A 24,085-nucleotide genomic window follows, 5' to 3' on the forward strand; every position below is an offset into this window, starting at 1 on the left:
GATTTGCACGGCATTGGTTATTTTTTACCGTGGACCACAACATGGAGTGAGCGGCAGAGCAAATGCCATAGAAAGTGCTCATTGGTTTTTACTGCGGACCACGATCATGGAACAAATGCCATAAAAAGTGCTCCAGAAACCGACGTTCACTCCATGATGAATATTTTTTACCTTGGCATTGGTTATTTTTTACTGTGGACCATAGCATTGAAAATAATAGAAAGTACTCATTGGCTTATAAGGCACTTGGCATATAATGCCCTTTTATTGAACCTGAAAAAAAAAAAAAAAAAAAAAAAAAAAGAAAAAAAAGAAGCAAAACTCTTAAATTACTACTAATAAAAGTCAAAACTTCCACATCCATAGGAGGAGAGAAAAAAAAAAAGTTTCAGACAAAATTAATCTTGTGTGTCAAGAAAAAAAAAAAAAAAAAAAAAAAAAGAAGAAATTTCATTACAAAAAATTAAACACAAATTACACCTACGGTCAATTTCTTTTTTCTTAATTATATGGGTACACAAAATCAATTTTCATGGATAAGGTACACAAATTACACCTATTGTCAATTTTCGTTTGTTTGTTTGTTTTTGTTTTTTTAATTACATGGGTACTCAAAATTATACGTAAATCAAATACTCTAATAATTTTTTCTTTATCCACAAAGATATTTGAAATTAAAAAAAAAAACCAATTCCACAAATCACGATGTGAATCTCACATTGGTTGGAGATGGGGAAATCATGTAAAATATTGACGTGAAAGAAATTTTTGTAGCCTTAGGGCTAATAAGCTTTCTAATTATCTTAATTGAACCTTCACTAATTCCTTCAATCTCCGTCAAGGTACGGATCAACACATCTTTGATCCAAAGAAAGAAGCTCTTTGAGTACTAAAATTCGGTATACCTGTTGTATTGTTGTTATTATAATTATTGGGATTGTTTGTTGTGATGAATGGATAATATATAAAATATATAAGTGGTACTGTCAGTGATGGACTTGGATAAAAATGACGTTGTTTCAATCATAATAAGAAAATTTTTAAAAAACTGTCTTTAACATTACTCTAACTAGTAGATAACCCGTGTGTAAATTGTATTAATACTATTGATGTTAAGCTTGGGTTATTAAATAGTTTTCATGATATTCTCATTATTATACATATTTCCCTTTGTAGCCATATTCTTTTTCTCATTTTATCAAGTATACATGGAATGGACAAGCCATGTTACCAGTCACATATGTGGTTGGTCGATCAATACTGTGTTAGTTACAAATTAATAAATTTGATATAGTATTATTTTAGCAATTCAAATATTTTTTTGTCACATAAATGTTATAAATTAAAGTTTTTTTTTCAATAATTTATTGGATTGCACCTATAATTCATTGTGACTGTGTGTTTTTTCTTAATATTTGTGGGTAATTTGATTTCTTTTTTGAAATAATGTATAAAAACTCAATTATTAAATACACCTTAACATAACCTTTTTAACACGTGTTAACAAAAAACATAATTTAAAATATGATAGTGTAGAAATTCAACCTATCTAAACTCACCATAATACCATTGTTAAGAGGTTGAACATAGATTTGAAACTCTAAAGAAAGGCGCTCACAAGTTAATACGTAGCTTATTGTAACAGATTAATTATTAAAAAGGTTTTGAGGATTAAATATTTTAAAAGAATACAATGGTAATCATTAAAATATTTAGCAAAATTACTAAACTTTTGAAAACCTGATAAATTGGTTGACTAAGTTTATAATTGATTTATATTTTTTAGAAATAAATTGATACTTTTGTGACAATCGCATTTCTTAAATCTTTCAAATTTCCTAAAGTTGATATAGTAGAACTATGATGAATGACATCAGCATATTTATGTGTCATTATATACAAATAAAAAATTCATTGTAAATTTGTTGGGCTATTCAAGGATAATAACTTTGAGAAAGCATACATATAATCCATTTTCATAGAAAAGTAAATTGGAAGCTGATAAATTTGGCTTTTCTCCACATAATTATGCATTGATTTGGTTGGTTGACATTATTATGAGATGCAACTATATTTGATGAAACAAAAAAATCAACATTTGATGCACAACTTAAATGTTAGGGGCTATAATTGTAATTTATTTTATATATTTTAACATTTTTGAAAAATTAAAATTGATATAGATAAGATTAATCACCTTTGACTTGCAATGATCAGACACTATAGATTGAATAAGAGATTTCAGGTAAGAGATTTGATGGTTAGTTCAACTGGTAAAGTTTCTGATGGTTAAATTAGAGATCTGGGGTTCAATCCCCGCCTACACCAAAAACCAATTAGTGTCTTAGTCTGATGATAAAAAGCTATCATCAAGAGAAGACGCCATAGGTTGAAACTCTCTCTTTCTTTCTTTTAATATATATATATATATATATATATATATATATTTGACTTGCAAGGAAACAATGAATTTGATGGAATCCCTACCAAGTTAAATTGACCCAATAGAAGATATTCTAAATTGGTGGAAGGCTACTAATGGGGATTTAGTTAGGGGCCTACTTGTCTTTTCTATTGTTGATGAGTAGAAAATTTGAACTCTCATTGAAAATATTAAAAGGTGTCAATTGAACTAAAATTCCCTCAGCATTAGAGACCTCATGTAAGTCCTATGTAAAGAGAGCGCTACATCAAACAAAAGGTACACATAAATACTCTCTCTCTCTCTCTCATACCACTATAGACTTTTAGGCATTGAAAACTCTCTAGCAAGGCCTGCTTCTAGTGGGTCCTTCAACTCCTTTTTATTTGGGCAGGTATGCAAATGTGTACACACACACACTATCAAAACTTATATTTGTTGATGTTAGAGACGTAAAAAATCATATATCAAAGTGTGAATCATCGTTTCTTGGTGAGCTTGAGAAATGACTAAATAATGCTACTTCTAAAATAATAGAAATTTTTCATTAGAAATTAAATGAAATAATATTCTCTTAAAAAAAAATTGATTTCTGAATTGTAACAACAAACATGAGATGGAAAGATGATAAAGACAGTTTGCGGAGAAAAATGGAAATTAACCTTAAATTTCAAACATTATAATTAGTAGTTTAAGTTTTTAAACTATATTTTTTACTAGTATCTCAAGTTTAATAGATTTGATTTAGGGTTTATAAATCGAATTTTTGGGACTTGATTTTCATGGGTTGTTTAAGTTTGATGTGGCACATTTTCCACATGGCATCTACCTGGAAATCGAGTTTTTAAGACTCGATTTACATCTAAAAAGAAAACAAAGAAAACCACAGCTGACCCAAACACTGACAATTCTCAGCACCCCAAAATCACATAAACAAAATCCAAATTTCTTTCAAATTTCAAATACCAATATGCCTTCGATTCCCGAAGAGCCATTGCTAGCTCCAAACCCGGACCAGTTTTGCATGTTCCCGATTTAGTACCCGGAGATCTGGGAGATGTACAAGAAGGCCGAGGCCTCGTTTTGGACCACCGAGGAGGTCAATCTCTCTGGCAACGTTCGTCATGGTCCGCAACAACCTCGCCTAGCGCTGCCCGTGGTCCGAGCTTGTCGACCCAGGTCACGCTGGCCTGGGTCACGCGGCCAGGTTGCGCTGGTCTAGGTCAGCTTGATTTGATTTTGTTCTTGGGTTTTTTGGGACTTGGAAGTTTGAGAAAGGAGAGTGGGAGAAGAACTGAATCTGGGTCTCCACTCTCCAGACACTTGAAACTTGAAAATATTTGTACTGTGGATGTAAATCGAGTCTTAGAGACTCGATTTACAGGTGGACACCACGTGAAAAAAAGCACCACCTCGGACCCGATTAAAACATGAAAGCCGACCCTCAAAAACTCGATTTATAGTCTAAAATCGAGCCTCTTAACCTCGAGATGCTAGTAAAAAATATAGTTTGAAAACTTAGCCTACTAATTATAATGTTTGAAAATTAATGTTAATTTCCTGTTTTGGCCATAGTTTGCTAAGTCACCTTGGTGCTCCTCCATTGCACAAGCATGACTGGTTAACGAAGTTAAATTGTCCGGTCAACCAATTCACTTAATTGTTTCAATAATACAAGTTTCTTTTTTCTCCTCCTTTATTTTTATTTATTTTTTTTTTTGTAAAAACTAAATAAAAAATAATAACTAGATTATTTATGTACCAAGGAAATGGATCCTTGATCTTGTTGGAACTTTAATTATTGATTTCAATGCTATCAAGTTTCATTTATTTTTTCTTTTTGGTAGAAACTAACTATAAAAAATTACTATTTTATTTATTTAACAAGGAAATAGATTCTTGATCTTGTTGGAACTTCAATTATTGATTTCAATGTTAGGTGTTTCGTTTATTTTTTTCTTTTGGGTAGAAACTAAATCAAAAGAATTAATATTTTATTAATTTGCCAAGGAAATAGATTCTTAGTCTTGTTGGAACGCATAAATCCCACCGTTTGGATGTATGTACCAAGATATAGCTATTTCCCAAATATTGCTTAGATAATATTTAAAATTTGTTTCCCTGACTTGAGAGAGAGAGAGAGTAACAAAATATCATATTCATAGTGGGTTTGGCTGGCCTTGTCTATATAAAGAGGGGGTTTGAACAATATGATAGTACAGTTTTTGGTTCACAACAAGTTCCCTCTCAAAGTTAAGGCCAACCAGTCCAACCTCTGTTCTTCTCTACCTTGTTTGACTGCCATATCTCACATAGGTTTCTCCAAATTTCTTTCAAAAGTACACCCTCTTGGCTATCTAGGTAAGCAGTAAGCCCAATATTTTGCTCTCTCTCTCTCTCTCTTTCTCTACCATGTTTATGGTGAAATGGGATCATGAAGGTATCAAAACTTTTTCATGTATGAACCATATAAAAATGGTCATGAAGTTATATAAAAGAGTTTTTTCATGTATGAACCATCTGAATAATTCTCATGCATGTATATCAAAGAGTTTTCAGGTATGAACCCTTTAAATAATGGTCAAATAATCTTGGTCCTATATATACACAAAAAACTAACTTTTGGAAATTCTAATCCACTTAAAAAAAAACTTGATGCTAAAGTTTTGTGTTGGTTATTAGTTATGAGTATGACTATATATATGATTTATTAGTACTTGACTACAATAGTTGCATGCAACAGTGAAGAGGAGAGATCTAAGTGGTATCAATTTCATCAAATCTTGATTGAAAGAAGTTATTAGAAAGGATGTGGAAGCTCAAGGTAGCAGAGGGTGGCAATGACCCTTACATCTACAGCACCAATGACTTTGTTGGAAGGCAGATATGGGAGTTTGATCCTGAAGCTGGTACTCCAGAAGAGAGAGCTGAGATTGAAGAGGCTCGTCAAAATTTCTACAGGAATCGCTACCAAGTCAAACCCAGTGGCGATCTACTTTGGCGAATGCAGGTCCATACATCTACATCTCTCTCTACCCATCCTATCAATTCCAAAAATATTTCTTACTATTTCATCAAATAATCAAAGTAGTTTTTGGGTTAACTTATCATGGGGTGGAAGATTTGGAAGCCCTACTAGTTTTGCTATATGTGCTATTAGTTACATGTATTAGTCTTAGAATATGGTTCGTGTTCAATGCCTTTTTGCACGGAATACGCTATGATGTGAACACATATCCTAAATTAGATATGTGTTGGAATGAGTAATGTCCAATGCTAAAAAGGCACTGAACACAAGTTTTACCTTTAACTTTGTAGATTACAATATTACACACATAGCATGACCTTACTTTATGATTAGTCAACGTTTGATTTACCTAAAAGTTAAACGAACCAAATACTTTGAAATTTCCTTATGATCAATTATGCGTTGATTGTACTAAAAACCCTGAAGCAGGCTTCTTAGACTTGGAGCCAAATTAGAGATTAGACTATTTATTAATGGTGGTTTAAGATGCTATAGTTTGGTATGATATATTATATGTATATGGAGTTTCTTTTAAGAGATCAATTTTTTAAATAAAAAACCTTAAATAATAGAAATACAATAACAAAAAAAAAAAAAAAAGAATTCAAAATGTTTGGCTGATTACTGCATACTTTACATTTTGAAAGAAAGAAAAAATTGATTTTTTTAGCATTTATTAACAAAGTCTTTTTATAATAATAATAATAATAATAGGCTTTTGTTAATGAATGTTCTAAGACAGTATTTAAGGTACATTAAATCCTTTATTAAATTATATTTTTATACATTTTTTAAAACATAAAGCCAATACATCTAAAAAAAGCATACACAATCACAATAAATTTATATGTGTAAGTTAATAAGTTATTAAAAATTGTATTTAATTTTTTTCTTTATTGAAAAATATGCATTCTATCTTAAAATTAAATATTGATTAATTTTTATCGTCTGTCTTTAAAATACTTATTATAAGGGACCATAATAATATTGGAAGTCTTTGGATCAAACAAACATTCTTCTCTTTAAATTTCAGTCACACACATATTGCGTGAACATTTAATTTTGTGTTTGGAACTTGCACGGAAGGTGTAAAAATGTTTAACTATTTCATATTTAACAAACTGTTGGTTCAATTCACACCGTCTGTGTGAATGGGTTGTTGGGGTTAGCATTTCTTTTTCTCACGTCACTGGTGATTTATATCCTTCATACTTATTCATATGCTACAATGATTACTTTGGGGAAAACCTTTCACTTTCTCTGTGACCAGTGTTCACACAGAAGGAAACCACTTATGCTTTCCGACGAAGTTACGTCAAATCAATTTTCTATGAAATGAATGTCGACTTGGTTATTTACCCAAAAAAACAAAAAAAAAAAAAGGTGAAAGAATGTAGACTTGGTCAGAGATGACATGCCTAAATATTTAGGGGATTTTTTTAAAGTCACTTTGTAGAGCCACAGTCACCACCACTACTACCAACCAACTTGATAATTTTATATTATATAATTTTTCTTTTTGATAATTATTCATTCCGTCACATTTTGTTTGTTCTCTATTCTATTTTAGGATGTCTCAAAATATTATCATGTTTTTAAAAATAAAAGTCATTAATTTACTAATATTCTTATTATACCCCTATTTTATTAATAATTCAATTTTTTGATAAATTTATTTAAAAGTAGTTTTGAAAACTTATACATTTTTAAAAAGTAGACAAAATAATAAATGATATTCCTTTAAAAAGTTTGACTTTTCAAATAGAACAAACAAAGTAGGATGAGGGAGTATAAATTTGTAACATAAACTCTATATAAACTCCAGAGTGGTTGGTTTAAATATTGAATGTTTTTATTAAAAACATGAGAAAATATGAGTCACACGTTGGAATCCACGGGGTTGGTGGTCAAAAAAGGAATACAAATTTATGATGGAGTTTGGCCAATGGTGGGGAATTGATTTCTTTCCTAGTAATCTTTTAAATTTGACTTGACCAAATCCATGGATGGGGGTGGGGCAAAGTCACAAAACCACATGAGTAAATTCCCCATTCCCCGCTAACTCGTTCACACATTGTGAAAACTTAGAACAATAATAATAAATAAAAATTTGTCACATTGCTTATACCATAATGGTCGGCCATTATGTGGTATGTTCACTATGTTGTCTTTGTACCCATATCTATTGGGGTTTTCTTTGGATACAAATAAGTTTGACCCTATCCAAAAAAAAAAAAAGTTTGCCAATTTCCACTTTCATGGATTGGTTTTCATTTTTGTTTGTTTGTTTTATCCGTATGGCATTCTAGGCAGCATAAAATAGTTTTTATTTATTTATTTATTTTTTTACTGTTAGTCATATTACTATTTTATATTAATTACGTATCAGTAGAGACTATTTTGACATAATACAAAAAGATTAGAAGCTGACATATTGGGAACCTTAAATACAAAATTGATACATAGCGTAGAAGGTTTGTCACTAGGGACAGAAATAATAATTTACCTTAGTAATATTAGCCTATACACCCACCACTTCTTCCTTTTCATATGCGTTCGATCATTGGGAATATTTTGATGGCTTTCGCAATAGTCAACAGACTGCAGAACCGTATAATATATTATACTCAAATTAACTAGTCAATTGGACTTAGTATTCTTTTGACTTCATTTCCTTTAGAAACTAGTATGGTCTCAATTATTTTTTTAGTGCTCATGTGAATGGTCAAAAGGATGTCATTGCTTACGTTTTTAACTGGTGGACAACCGTACTTGTTATTCTTCTGCTTTAGTTTCCTTCGAAAAAAAAAAAAAAAAAAAAAAATAGCATGGCAGCATTAGTAATGGTGGTGCTAAAAAGCTATATTGCTATTTTTAGCACCATCAAATACAAATTTATGGTTAAATTGGTGGAGCCAAAACCAAATAATTTGGCTTCACCACAGCCAAAAGTGGCTGTGCATGGTAGCTCATAAGTAAAAAAAAAGAAATATATTATTAAATTGTGTGTTTACACTACTTTATATTAAATATATTGATTTATTCATGTATTCACATTGCTTTATAGTGAATACATTATTTTATTGTATTGAATATATTATTTTATTGTGTTAAAAACTAAAATAAATCTACTGATATTTGGTGTTTTGTAAAGTGAAAAGGTAAGATAAATAAAGTAGATTTTTGTGGAGTGCTAAATTTTTGGCTCCAATGTGGATGCTGCTTTTGTGAATTAGTCAAATTGGGGGACCTAATTCCTAGCATTCAAGAAGCATACTCCTTTCTCTTTGGTCAATTTGATTTTGGAACAAACACACACCACTTCCAAATGCCTTAGTTATTATGTGTATGCAGGATCAAATTTAATGGTGACATATAGTTGGTGAAATTTGTGTCTACTAAATTAAATTATTAGTGCAATGAAGCTACTTTTGCTGTTTGTTATAGGAAATGAAATTCTACTTGTGGATACATGATAATCTATGAAGTTTCAAAATTTGATGATATTTGATTATAATGCTTAATAAATTTGTTGACACTGAGGTCATCTTTCTTTGTCAAAATAATTGCAGTTTTTGAGAGAGAAAAACTTTAAACAAACAATTCCCCCAGTAAAGATTGAGGATGGAGAGGAAATCACATATGATAATGCGACAGCTACATTGAGGAGGGCTGTCCATTTCTATTCAACCTTGCAGGCTAGTGATGGCCATTGGCCTGCCGAAAATGCTGGCCCATTGTTTTTCCTTCCCCCCTTGGTGAGTTTTATCATTATCATCTATTACTATCATTGTGAAACACACATTTTGGCTTACTTGTTTACAAAATATACACCAATAGAAACTTTTTCTTATTCTGAACTAAATCATCATGAAAATAAACAAATTATAGCAAATCATGCTTATTGATACAATATCTTCTGGTTCGTGCAATGTATACTCCTAGAGCATCTTAGATTGATTTGACTATGAATTATATATTGTTTCCAATACACTGCAATTAGATTATAAGATGCATGCTTGTGACTTAGTATAGTTTTCGGATTGATTCAATTGCTAATTGTCTTGTATTTAATCCAAAAAAATGCAGGTATTTTGTATGTACATTACAGGACATCTTAATACTGTATTCCCTGCTGAGCATCAAAAAGAAATCCTTCGATACCTGTATTGCCATCAGGTACATATGCTTGGAAGCTTTAAATGTTAATAGTAAAGACAGAATCAAAGTTTTAGCTAGATTTGTTTCTTCCCTTTTTTCTTGTAGTTCAAACTTTCCTTTATAACAACTATGTTGTAAATTTTGTATATTATTAGAACGAAGATGGTGGCTGGGGATTCCACATAGAGGGCCATAGCTCGATGTTTTGCACAACTCTTAGTTACATTTGTATGCGTATGCTCGGGGAAGGACCTGAGGGTGGCAAGGACAATGCCTGTGCAAGAGCAAGAAAATGGATCCTTGATCATGGTGGAATAACACACATACCTTCTTGGGGAAAGACATGGCTTTCGGTATGACCATGTTCAGTAAAATTCAAATCTCAATAGACTTGCACACTAAAAATAATTTGTACTGTAAACTAAAATCTAATCATACTCGTATTACCAATTCGGAAATAAATAGGTTAGGTTTCAAATATGTACATTTTGGATGATAACTATTATATGATAAATAACTCAATTATGCAATGTTCCTTTATTCCAGATACTTGGTCTGTTTGAATGGACTGGAAGCAATCCAATGCCCCCAGAATTTTGGATCCTTCCTTCATTCCTTCCCATGCATCCAGGTTTGTACAATATCTACTTATTGCTTCTATTTGAATTAGTCATCTCTACTTAAAGTTGCTACTAAAAAGTTTTACTGGTTCGTATTTTTTTGAAATTTCATAATAAAACTTGCAACATTAAAAATGCTTATTTTACTAGTAGCTTACCAATTGCTTTGCCCCTAAAATGTAGCCAAAATGTGGTGCTACTGTCGGATGGTGTACATGCCCATGTCATACCTATATGGGAAGAGGTTTGTTGGCCCAATTACACCTCTCATTCTTCAATTGAGGGAGGAGCTCTACAATGAACCTTATAATGAAATTAACTGGAAGAGCGTGCGTCATCTATGCGCGCAGGTGAGTTTGCCTTAATTTTCTCCTCGTGGTTGATACTTGTTTTTTTTTTTTTTTTTGGTAGACATGTTTTTAAATATTTCTTCCAATGCATGATTATGTAAAACTATTATTACAGGAGGATATCTACTATCCCCACCCTTTGATACAAGATTTGCTTTGGGATAGTCTATACATATTCACTGAGCCTCTTCTCACTCGTTGGCCATTTAACAAGTTGGTCAGAGAGAAGGCTCTTCAAGTAACAATGAAGCACATTCATTATGAAGATGAGAATAGTCGATACATTACTATTGGATGTGTGGAAAAGGTAATGTAACTTTAGAATCAAGAAAAGCAATGGTGAGCATCTACTTAGGCTATGAAACAGTTTTCCTAATGTCATATGCTTTGAACAGGTTCTATGTATGCTTGCTTGTTGGGTTGAAGATCCAAATGGAGATTATTTCAAGAAGCATCTTGCTAGGATCCCAGATTATATATGGGTTGCTGAAGATGGAATAAAGATGCAGGTTAGTAGTTATATTTAGCAAAACAATTGTAGATTTTTGTTCCCTCTGTTGAAGATTTACATTTCACTTTATATTGAACTGTGTAAGAAGACATTCCCTAAATTGTTCTATTTTAGGGTTGGCTATGTACACCAATATATACATTTAAACTTCAGCATAAGCCTAACCCATGGTTTTCTGGTTTTAAGTTTACAAGTGCTGAGGTACCTTGCAATAAAATAAGTGCTTGCTAATTTTGATATTTTGTATGCAGAGTTTTGGTAGTCAAGAGTGGGATACTGGTTTTGCCATTCAAGCATTACTTGCTAGTAATCTTGTTGATGAAATTGGACCTACACTCGCAAGAGGACATGACTTCATAAAGAAATCTCAGGTTTGCTTCTCAATTCTTTTACCATCTCTAAACCTTAATAATTAAGCATACCTTTTAACCTTTTTTCTTTTATTTAATATATATATCCTGAATTCACTCAATCTAATTATTGTAATTTCGATGAAAAATTAAAAAGGTCAAAGACAATCCTTCTGGGGACTTCGAAAGCATGTACCGTCACATTTCCAAAGGATCGTGGACCTTCTCTGATCAAGATCATGGATGGCAAGTTTCTGATTGCACTGCAGAAGGTTTGAAGGTAATTTACTTTGTTTACATGATTTAATAAATTCAAGTATTTCACCTCATCCATAATCACTGTGTTCCTCACCAAATTTAATCTATTTCACAGTGTTGCTTGCTTTTCTCAATGATGCCACCAGAGATTGTTGGTGAGCAAATGGAACCAGAGAGGTTCTATGATTCTGTCAACGTCCTACTTTCTCTACAGGTAAGGATTAACTTAGCTAATGTTGTATCTTCAAGAATACTAATTGTGCACTTGTGAGCATGAATAGGAAATCCAGATTGCCCTTGGTTTTACTACGGAACTAAAATTGTTCAACTACATGAAAATTACTTTTCCAAATGCAATAGGTTTTATTTTCTAAAGCTTATTCTCCTAACCTTTTACCAATCCAGTTGTAGCTACCATTACATTTGAACAATATGATAAAACTCTAAAGGCTTTTGAAACTCACTTTGCACAAACCGTGGAAGCTTTATTTCCCTCTAGTACATTGTTTATTTCTTAAGTATTTCACTTTGTTCAGATCAATAAGCTTTATTCTATGGCTTAATGTAGAGTAAAAATGGTGGTTTAGCCGCATGGGAGCCAGCAGGAGCATCAGATTGGTTGGAAGTAAGTAATTAACTCAGCAAATTGAATTGACCTTGAAATATTCTTTTGGAAATACTTTGAAACTATCTAATTGCCTTTAAATTCACTCATTGACATATATTAATGGTATATTATTTTTCTTTTCTCCCCCTCAGATGCTTAATCCAACTGAATTCTTCGCGGATATTGTTATTGAGCATGAGTATGTTGAATGCACTGCATCAGCAATCCAGGCTTTAGTTTTGTTTAAAAAATTATATCCCGGGCATAGGAGAAAAGAGATTGAAAACTTCATTAAAAATGCGGCACGCTTCCTTGAAGACATACAAATGCCAGATGGTTCATGGTTTGTTCCTCCACTGGTTTATTAGATATGTTTGAAATGATTGGTGTTTATAAATAAGAAGTATTACGGAAGGTCACTTACATGATAAAGCATTTTGACAGGTATGGAAATTGGGGAGTTTGCTTCACTTATGGTTCATGGTTTGCACTTGGAGGTCTGGCTGCTGCTGGCAAGAGTTACAACAATTGTCCAGCTATGCGCAAAGGTGTTGACTTCCTACTTAGAACACAAAGAGATAATGGTGGTTGGGGAGAAAGCTATCTTTCTTGCCCAAAAAAGGTAAATGCTTCGACATGGAATGTGCTTCTTGATAAATTTTCATAGTATCTTTAATTCCATCAGTGTTTTTAAAAGTTCAACCATCTTTAACAACACACACCACATTGTTTCCCAAATAGTTATGAAGGGTAAAATTTTGGTCAGCTAAGTTATTGTGGATCAAGAAGTTAAAGATTTCTTATTGTTTTGTACTGATGAGAATTTGTAGATACTAGATAATTTTGATAAAAAGTTCTCTGTCCTTTATTATATAGGAATATGTACCTCTAGAAGGCAACCGATCAAATTTGGTGCATACTGCATGGGCAATGATGGGTCTTATTCATTCCGGACAGGTCAGTTAGTAGTCTGAAAAAGTAGCATTATACCTCTCATTCTATCTTTTCATATGCTTTTATTTCATAACTCTGATATTAAAACCTTATTTGTGATAGGCTGAAAGAGACCCAACACCTCTTCACCGTGCCGCAAAGCTGATAATAAATTCTCAAATGGAAGATGGGGATTTTCCTCAACAGGTACATATCTTTAATTTACATATATAGCTCCAAACAATCAAAAAATGAAAAAGATAATAATTGATAATAAAAAAAAGAAGAAGAAAGGAGATTGACATGTTACACTATGAACACATTTAGCCCCGAAAAAATAATCTATATGGGTGCTAGGTAATTGAAACAATAATTTTGCCTCAAAGAGGTTGGAAGAGAAAGACAAAGTAACAAAACAATATGGAAGTATATATGCTTGAATAGTGCTAGTGTTTATAACAATTTATCTCATTTTTATGGCAGGAAATCACTGGAGTGTTCATGAAGAACTGCATGTTACACTATGCGGCATACAGAAATATATATCCATTGTGGGCTCTTGCAGAATACCGCAAGCGTGTCCCATTGCCATCAAGAAACGCTTAAGTGAAGCAGTGAATTTTGTTGCTCAAGAAATATATGAATGACAAGGATATAAAATCCAGTAGTGAATTCTCTTACCATTGTGTAACCTTTTTTTTCTCCCTTCCCTAAGGGGCTATTTATGTTTGTATAGAAATTTAAATACACTGGATAAAAATGAGAAGTTCTTCCTTCCATGTGTAGAAGCAAGGCTTGCATAATGTTGTATCACTGGATAATAAAGTAAATGAGAAATTCTTCCATGTATTATACCAAGCTTTTGCTCTTAAACTCTGTGCACAATGAAACTACTTCTTTTCAATTATTCCATGGTAATAGACTCAATCTATGGTTTGAACTTTGAATATCCCTGATTTAATTTTCTGAGAGCGCCTAGTATGAGTCTTGGCTATTGATGTTGTAGAAAAGGCACCTATTACACTATTGCAATACATGAAATTGCATTAAGGGAGCCTTGGCCTTCCTACCAATCACTCTGTTGTCTGTTTCTCTCTCCTGCTTGTAGTTGCTTTTTACTTTAAAACAATTTGATTCAGAATGTTTGTTATGTACTGTTCTTCAGTTTTAAAAGCAGATTTGAATCGATGGATGGTTAAAGTCCAAACAAATGAAAACCATGGTACTCTGTTTCTGGCCTATTGTAAACCATATATACTGGAGTTTCCAAAAGTGAAGTCATTTATTTGTATGGGCACTGCTTATTACACACAATGTGTGTTGTAACATACTGTGTTTTCATAAACTAAAATTTGAGTTTAACTCACAATTTCAGTTATTGAAACACACTGTCTAACAGATTTTTCCTTATTTATATCTATTTAAATTCACACACTAGCTTTGAATTACCATACTTCGAGAGAGAGGCTCTCAGCACTTAAGCACTTAAGCACAAACGTGCACACAAGCCCTCCTTGGTTCTGCCGCGAGTGTATACTCTTTGAATATTTTTTCCCCTTGGTAATAATTTTATTTTAGCAAAAAAATTATGCATGAAGATACTATGAAATTAATCACCAATATGTTGTTATAACCATCAAATTATCAAAAAAATGAAAATACTCTTCATGACAAATACATGAAGATAGCATTATACAATAGTCGTGGCATGATGATTCATTAAGCAATGCATTCAAAACTAATTATAACTTATCAATTATGATATGACCATCACTTTTCGTTACTATAATTTTACACATTTTTAAAACTAAATGTAACTTATATTAGAAAATACATAATACAAACATCCTAAATGGGGACATCATTTATTTATTTTTAGTTTATACTTACCCATAAGTTAATATAGTATTCAAGGGCAGGTTGAAGGGTCTAGTTCACAAATGTTATTTGACAAAAATATTAATGTGATAACAAATGTTATTTTTAGTTTATACTTACCCATATTTTATTTCACAAAAATATTAATGTGATAACAAATTTGATTGATGTTATTTTCAACAACAAACCACTTCTATCACATTGGAATATACTACTTATCATAGTTTATTATTTTACATCAATTTATTGTTAATTTTTTTTAGTTATGTTTACTAATTAGGGTTTGAAATTTGGTCAAATTCGGTCCAATTTGGTCCAATGAGGTGTACTTCAGTCCATTTTGGTCCTCTTCAGTCTAGTTTGGTCCATTCAGTCCATTTTGGACAATTTTAGTATACTTTGGTGTACGTACTGAAGAATAAGAAAAAACAAGTTTAGGTTGAGACTTGAGAGTACTATCAATTATTTGAGTAATATCATAATTATATAATAAGTTTTGATTATCATGATAATCTCCTTAAAAGAATATGAAATTTGAAACTTAAAAATTTTAGTTGTACCAAAATAAATTAGGAAAATATAATTCATAATAAAAATAATTATAAGAATATGGACCATTTCAAAAAAGAATAATATCAATAAAAAACATCAAAAAAGATAAAATTATATGTTTGTAAAAATATAGAGATAGAAATTATTTTTAGAAATTATTTAATTTTTTAAAATTATCTACAGTAAAATAATTTAGACAATAATTATACATTATACCACATATCTTAAAATAATTATATATTCTTATGCATGATGTAGGTCCACGACTAGTTTTCCATAAAAGTGGTATCAAAGTTTTCATAAATGATTCATAAAAACACTCATTAATCAATGAAAAAATATTGTAAACTTGGAACTACATACAATATTTTGACATAACCAAAGCAATATTATCGTATTATTATTATTATTGACATAACAATAATCACAATAGTTTTAGAGTCTATTTCGAATTGGCTACTGGAAGGAGTTAGGTCACATCTAATTCTATTTTGTGATTTCCTCATTTTGACATTCTGTTTTTTCCTTGTGTGCTTTTTAGGTTAGCTTTTTAGATATGTTTCACGTTGATACCTGTGAAGCATTCTCTCACCTTCCCACCCCACGTGAATAACTTCTTTTTTTTTTGACTAAGAAGATAGATGAATAACTTCTTTCTCAATTTGGCTTCTATGAGTGTTTTTTTTTTTTAATTGTTCTTTGTTCATTATTTAGGCAGCCATATCATTTTTAAAATATTTTCACAACAAATTATATGTGTTAAGTTGTTATTAGTTCTAATTTGAACTCAAATGTTAAAAAAAAAGAAAAAAAAGAAAAAAAAAAAAGAACTATGACTTTGAGTCACACTTATCGCTCAAGAAGGAGTCAGGCCAGATCTATTTCTATTTTGTGATTTCCCCATTTTGCTATTTTGTTTTGTCCATGTGTGCTTATTAGAGTAGCAGTATTGGTAGTGCTAAAAATTTAGCAATTTGGCACCACAAAAGACTACATTATCTATTTTACCATATCACTTTACAAAACACCCAGTATTAGTGATTTCATTTTAGCATTCAATACAATAAAATAATACAAACAATACAAGAAAATAATATATTTACTACAATAAATAACAATCACACCACCAACACAATAAAATAATATATCTTTTAATAAAATATATATTTTTTTTAGCATCTGAGATGAAGTGTACTTGCAAAGATAGTTGAACACTATAACTTAATAGCCAAATTTTTTGGCTTTCTCTCCACTTATGCAAGAGCATTTTTTTATATTTAGTTGGTAAATTTAGCATTTTAGCAATTTGCCTCCCGATACTAAACTCTTCAGGGAGCTTCTTAGATATATTTCACATTATCACACATGTGAAACATTTATCTCACTTTCCCACCTAGGTGAATAGATTCTTTTTAAATTTGCTTTTTATGTGTTAAATTATTATTATTATTATTTAGGTAGACAGTAGATACATATAACATATAGTTGTTTCTTAGATATATTTCACACTATCACACATGTGAAACATTTATCTCTTTTTCCCACCCAGGTGAATGGATTCTTTTTAGTTTTGTCTTTTATGCAATAACTTTTTATTATTAATTTTTTTATTATTTAGGTAGACAGTAGATACATATAATATGTAGTGGTTAGACTACCTAATAACTTGTTATAGAATTTATATTTTGAAAATCTTACCGTTGAATCACATGTTTTATACTAATGTTATACTATCCAATAACCTATTAAAGAATTCATAATTTTTTTACTTACTAATAATCACTCATTATATAAGAAATTTGTAAAAAATGATTGTAATTCTAGCATTTTTCTCATTTTAAAGACTATAAAAAATTTATAGATCTAAAGTTTAAAACAAAATATACAAGCCTAAAAAAATTAGCCCTACAATAGAAATTAGATTCTGCAAAATGTCTAAACAAGGCCCAAGCCCGCAAAAACATTTAGGGTTTCATTCTAACTTGTTCACATATAAAAGGGAAACCCTAGTTATGTTTTGGAGACTTTTGGAAGACTTGTGTGTTACTCTTTGTGAGATTTGAGAGGTCTTGTACCTTCTAACTACACAAGAATCTACCAGAACAAGATTTTCAATCAAGCGGTGGTAGAACCTAGTTGCTGCTACAAGATTATTACTATTGGTGATCTAAAACCTTTGAGTTGAATCTCAATGTCACAAGCAAGGGTGCTTGTGTTGCTGTAAATTCAAGGAGAGAAGGAGTCTGTGGACTCTGAGATTGCACGTGGTCATGTCAGTAAGTTACTACATGAGGTAGTAATAGATTTAGGGTTAAATCTTTTGTAAAAATTTATATTCTCTTATAGTGGATTTACTTTACTTTGAGGATAGTTAGCTCAAATCCTTCCTAGGTTTTTAACTTGAAATGATTCGTTTCATCGGTTTTCTTAGGTCATCATATCATAATGTTATTTATTTTTCCGCTTTTGTGCATGATGTGATATATGCTTGTTTAGTCTAGATCTGAATAATAAACCTAATAATCACTTGGTTAATTAATTAAGTTAAACAATTTGATTTAAGAGGTCTAAATGAACAAACAAAAACACACACACACACACACACACACACACACACATATATATATATATAGAGAAGAGAGAGAGAGAGAGAGAGAGAGAGGAGAGAGAGAGAGAGAGAGAGAGAGAGAGAGAGAGAGAGGTTGGGTTCAAGTTACATCTGGTGTAACTTTAAATAATGTTACACTACCTAATAACTTGTTGTTAAATTCATATTTAGAAAATATCACTGTTAGATTATACATGTTCTATACTAATGTTATACTACCTAATAATTTGTTATAGAATTTATATATATATTTTTTTTACTTACTAATAATCATTCATCATATCAGCAATTTGTAAAAAAAATTTGTAACTCTAGCATTTTTCTCATTTTAAAGACTATACAAAAATTTATAGATTTAAAATTTAAAACAAAATATACAAGCCTAAAAAAATTAGCCCTACAACAAAAATATCCAACCAATTGTACCAAAACAAACGACTCGGTCCTTTAAAAAAAAAAAATTTTAAATTTGTTCTCACACAGCATCTAAGATTTGTCGTGAAAAAAAAAAAATATTATTGTTTTCATTTAGTTGCCTTTTCATCCTACCAAACAACTACAACAACAACAAGTCTTTTTGTTTTTGTTTTAATAATCAACAACAAGAATTCAACAACAACAAAAGAAATAACCAAAAAAAAAAAAAAAAAATACAACAACAACAGTATTCTGTCAATCTTCTGAAATAGAAAAGAAAAGAAAGTATTCTTTCAAAACAAATGGAGTCTCATGTTTTTTAAGGTCTCTTGGATTATATTACTCATTTCATTTTTAACGTTTCACTTTCTCATGTTAACCAAAATCAATATTAAGGAAACTATTATAATATATTGGATTAAATAAATTATCTTCTTGAATAAATCAACCGGACTAAGATTCATACAAACTTTTCAATACCGAGGTGCTGAGTTACTGAATCACCACGGAGAGAAGAAGATGGAATAACTCTAAAATTGATATTTAAGACGTAGCTTATGCAGTGTAGATCACCGCTTCTGTTACATATAAATGGAATCAAACACATCGAAATGACGTTATAGATAGCTTTAACAAATAGAATATGCACGAATTCGCAAATCTCAATATATATAGTTTGCATAAAAATAGAGATTGCCCAACATGAAAATCTTTAGGCTGGCATTCAGGTGTAAGAATCCTTGAAACTAGAGTGGCAGTAAGAGCATTGATTGGCTGGGTGCACATTTAAATTTCTTAGCAAACAATTTTAGTTATTTTATTTTTATTCTTGTATACTCCCTGCCAATTTGCCAAATACATCAATGTCAGTGCATTGATTGCTTCTGCATGCCTGACCAAATTTTAAAAGAAAATGTGTGTTAAAATATTTACTATTTTTAAAAAGAAAAAAAAAAGGTTTAATCTCACATTGAAAAATGAGTGTGAGGTATAGAGGTTTAAAATTTGTACTGTGTATCTAAGAGCTAAGCTTTTTTGGATATACATTACTGTCAGTTTGTTTAAAATTTTCTCTCCTCTCCTCTTGTGTGTGTTAAAATACTTAGTATTCTAGAAATAGAAAAACAATTTACAAGAAAAAAAATATAGAATATAAGGTTTTACTAATGTGTGCTCTTAGGGTATATATTAGTAACTTATTTTAGAAATTTTTTATGGAAAAATGAAAAAATGATTAATTGTTTTGATAATTTTTTCAATTCTCTATAAAAACTTTTTCAAAATAAATGATTAATGTATGGCCTATGGGCATACATTGACCGCATCTTAGAACATATTGCCTAAATCTTAAGTTAGTTGCAAACGTGGACCGTCAGTTACTAAACATTACTTATTCCAAATTCAACAATGTGATACGGAAGAAATTCCATTTATTGGTTGCCTTCATGGTTGATTTTATTGGAAAGTAGCATTTTCAAAGTAGGGCCGGCTTTTTCTTCCACTTTTTTTTTTTCTTCTTCCACTTTTGGTATAGATAGATTAACCCAAAAAAAAAAAAAAAGTCATATTTCCTCTTATTAATTAATTAATTCATGTAGGTCAAGGTTCACTTGTGTGACAATGTTATCATGTCGTTTGTCAATAATCCATTGTTTTTTATATACCATGTTCTGTCTTAGTTATTTATGATATCAATGCATTAAGAAAAATACATACTATAGAATAATGTAGCTCACACCAAAATTGACTGCAAAATTGTGAAAATAGTACAATTATTACGGTCAAGGAAATGTGTTATTACGGATTGTATTTGTATATATAGTCAAGAATACACATACTATTTTTCCTATATAAACTCCCATATTGCATTTGCAAAAGCGTGCCTCTAAAAACTATTGCCTAAGCACAAACTATCTTCATCAACTATGGAGCTTTTCTTCCTTAGTGGTGTCATCCTCTTTGCTTTCATTGCTTCTCTTTCTGTTGTATTCCTTCTCTACCACAAGTCCTATGCTTCACATCCTAATCTTCCAAGGGGGAAGATGGGCTTACCTTTCATTGGTGAGAGCCTTGAGTATCTCTCCACTGGAAGAAAAGGTCACCCAGAAAAGTTCATATATGATAGAATGGCTAAATTCTCTTCCGAAGTCTTCAAGACTTCAATCTTTGGAGAGCCAGTGGTTGTTATGTGTAATACGGCCGGAAACAAGTTCTTATATTCCAATGAAAACAAACTTGTCACAGCTTGGTGGCCAAGTTCTGTGAACAAAATCTTTCCCTCCTCTCTACAAACATCTTCCAATGAAGAATCCAAGAAGATGAGAAAGATGTTGCCAAACTTCATGAAGCCAGAGGCCTTGCAAAGATATATAGGCATCATGGACACTATTGCACGAAGACACTTTGAGGCTGGTTGGGAAGGGAAGCAAGAAGTGACTGTGTTTCCACTTGCCAAGAATTACACCTTTTGGTTGGCCTGTAGGTTGTTCTTGAGCATTGAAGATCCAAAGCATGTTGCCAAGTTTGCTGATCCTTTCACCGTTTTGGCTTCTGGGATCCTTTCTATTCCCATAGATTTGCCAGGGACGCCCTTTAACCGTGCCATTAAGGCTTCAAACTTGATAAGGAAGGAGTTGAGGGCTATCATTAAGCAGAGGAAGATTGATTTGGCTGAGAACAAAGCATCTCCCACACAGGATATATTGTCACATATGTTGCTCGCCTCCGATGAGAATGGACAGTTCATGGCTGAGATGGACATAGCTGACAAGATTCTTGGTTTGCTAATTGGTGGCCATGACACAGCAAGTGCTGCTGTTACTTTTGTTGTCAAGTATCTTGCGGAGCTTCCCGAAATATACAATGAGGTCCTAAAAGGTGAACTTTCAATCACTTATCTTTCTTAATCCTATGATCTTTATTTATTTATTTATTTTTAAACTCTGTTTGTTTTGGCAATGATGTTTTTAAATAATGAGTCATTTTTTAAAAAACACTTTCTATAAAACTATATCATTTTCTTATATTTGGTAGCAACTTTAAATGAATTGAAAAATAATTTCCTAACTTCTCTAATTTAACTTAGAGATAGAGTTGTTTTCCAAAAAAATTAGTGGTAAACAATTTCTAAAAATAAGTCATATTTTTTATGTTGACTAGAGTCTGTTTGAGATCTACTTATTTTGCTGAAACTGAAAACTTTTTATTAAAAGTACTGTAGATAAAGGTAAAAGTTAACTAACATAGTACAATAAGATTCATGAATAGTACCGAAAAGTGCAATAGGGCCCATGAATAGTAGCAAAAAAAAGCTAAATAGTAAAATAAATTGGCTTTTTAATTTGGAGTCAAATGCACACTAAAGATACATTTCATTTGACTCATTTTTTCAGATGCTACAAAACATGAGAAAATATGGAAAACAATTTTTACACAAAATTTTTCATCGAAACAAACAGAGCAAATTGAGATATTTACACAAGGTTTTTCATCTAATTTCATAAAAATTTTAACAAATTTTAGAAATCTATAACAATGCTATAAACAAAGCAATTTCATTAATTTTTTTTTTCTCTTACAATTCATTGAGATTATTATTTTCACGTAAAGTCACTATTAATATTACTTTTATTGCACACAAATCACAACTTTTTGCCTTATTACCTTGACTATTGTGAAATTTGTTAGGTCATTAATCTTAATATTCTAAAAAGTAAGTAATATAATATTATTGATAGGAAAAAACAAAGAAAGGGGCGGACACTATAAATTGTTTTGTTTGTAAAAAGGTTTACAGTTTAACCGTGAACGTGCCATATAGTTTTGTTGCTGAAGTAGGTTCTTCGTTGGATCTCATATTTGAAAATAAATTTAATGGATGTTGTGTGTTGGATCATATACCAGAAATATAAATCTTCTGTCCTACTTTTTGCATTATACATCATACTTCATCGATCATAGTATGTCATATGATACAGTTTATTAATGAAAATTTCTTGTGGATTCCGTACATCATCGCTAACGCAATTAACCACCAAAATTTCTAGTGGACTTTGTTAGGAGTACTACCACTGAGACTCCCATTCAATTTTAACAATTTCTCACGAGTGAACTATAATTCAAAGAAAATGATAATTTTCCTACCTTTGTGGCTCGTTTTCTAATAAATTAAAAATAAAAAAGTAATTAAATGTTTAGATTGTTAATCATTGTTAACAATATATATTTACGTTTTTTATATTAAATAGAGCAAATGGAGATTGCGAAGTCAAAAGAACCAGGGGAGTTACTTAACTGGGATGACATTCAGAAGATGAGGTATTCATGGAATGTTGCATGTGAAGTGATGAGACTTGCCCCACCTCTTCAGGGTGCTTTTAGGGAGGCCATTAATGACTTTGTCTTCGCTGGTTTCTCTATTCCAAAGGGTTGGAAGGTTAGTATGTACATGCAATTTTTTTACAGCATGCACATGCACGTGTTTATGTAACTTGGCAAATATGTTCTTAACAAATTAAATAATAAGTCTGTGAACATATCATTTTTCAAAACGGTAATGGCATGATGTGATCAGTGCATAAAAAAATGGTTTAATAATGAACCTAAGTGAAAGTGATTTTGCTTAAATAATAACATGTCATGTTCCTGGTTGTGGAAAATGTCGGTATCCTTAACATTACTCTTTCAAGTCTTCACAAAATTTGGATATCTATATTTATAATAGCTTAACGTGTTAAATTTTTCTTAAATTTGCAGTTATATTGGAGTGCAAATTCAACACATAGGAACCCGGAATACTTCCCAGAACCTGAAAAGTTTGACCCCTCAAGATTTGAAGGGAATGGACCACGACCTTATAGTTATGTACCGTTTGGAGGAGGGCCTAGGATGTGTCCTGGAAAAGAGTATGCACGGTTGGAAATTCTAGTTTTCATGCATAATGTTGTGAAGAGGTTCAACTGGGAGAAGTTGCTTCCTGATGAGAAGATCATTGTGAATCCAATGCCCATACCAGCCAAAGGGCTTCCTGTCCGCCTTATTCCTCACATTGTTTAGGCCGTTGTTGCCTGAACCCTAATTCCACCATCTTACTGAATGTATGCATATAACTGAGGGTTTAATAGATACTCAAGTGCTACAGTAAAGAGGGGGGGGGGGGTATTATCAGTAATAATAAGGCATGCTGCTGCTGCTGCTACTATGTAACATTCTCAAAAGCAGAACCACAAAAATTTGCCTTGATTTACTTGCAGCTTCTCTTTCTTTCTTTCTTTCTTTATTATTGTTATAGATTTGTAGTATGTATGCAATGCAAATTGCTAGGTTTCCACTTGCCTATTGTGAAAGTTGTTGTATGATTGTTTGTGATGATTGAATGATGTGTGGATCAT

General features: G+C 31.4%; 2 protein-coding genes across 4 annotated transcripts; both read left to right on the top strand.

Moving 5' to 3' along the window:
- The first annotated feature begins 4,526 nt into the window (after positions 1-4,526).
- LOC115989778 (beta-amyrin synthase) lies at positions 4,527-14,113 on the top strand. 3 transcript variants are annotated; one of them, XM_031113643.1, is made up of 18 exons: positions 4,532-4,783; positions 5,166-5,432; positions 9,023-9,208; positions 9,540-9,629; positions 9,767-9,964; positions 10,158-10,242; positions 10,415-10,581; positions 10,697-10,888; positions 10,977-11,090; positions 11,344-11,463; positions 11,600-11,722; positions 11,816-11,914; positions 12,269-12,325; positions 12,460-12,650; positions 12,752-12,929; positions 13,184-13,264; positions 13,364-13,447; positions 13,724-14,113. In XM_031113643.1, exons 2-18 carry the CDS (start codon positions 5,232-5,234, stop codon positions 13,844-13,846), a joined length of 2,289 nt encoding a protein of 762 aa, XP_030969503.1. In that variant the 5' UTR covers positions 4,532-4,783; positions 5,166-5,231; the 3' UTR covers positions 13,847-14,113. The 3 variants fall into 3 exon arrangements, with proteins under 3 accessions (XP_030969506.1, XP_030969503.1, XP_030969504.1); XM_031113644.1 differs by lacking the exon at positions 4,532-4,783 and adding an exon at positions 4,887-4,981; XM_031113646.1 differs by lacking the exon at positions 13,724-14,113 and having other exon boundaries at positions 4,527-4,783; positions 12,752-12,928; positions 13,182-13,264; positions 13,364-13,448.
- Positions 14,114-20,570: 6,457 nt separating this feature from the next.
- LOC115989785 (beta-amyrin 28-monooxygenase-like) lies at positions 20,571-23,837 on the top strand. Its single transcript, XM_031113654.1, has 3 exons — positions 20,571-21,572; positions 22,943-23,130; positions 23,451-23,837. The coding sequence occupies exons 1-3, from the start codon at positions 20,621-20,623 to the stop codon at positions 23,748-23,750; spliced, it is 1,440 nt and encodes a 479-aa protein (XP_030969514.1). The 5' UTR covers positions 20,571-20,620; the 3' UTR covers positions 23,751-23,837.
- The last annotated feature ends 248 nt before the right edge of the window (positions 23,838-24,085 follow it).

This window comes from Quercus lobata, chromosome 5 (assembly GCF_001633185.2).
Source record: "Quercus lobata isolate SW786 chromosome 5, ValleyOak3.0 Primary Assembly, whole genome shotgun sequence".
Classification (NCBI taxonomy): domain Eukaryota; kingdom Viridiplantae; phylum Streptophyta; class Magnoliopsida; order Fagales; family Fagaceae; genus Quercus; species Quercus lobata.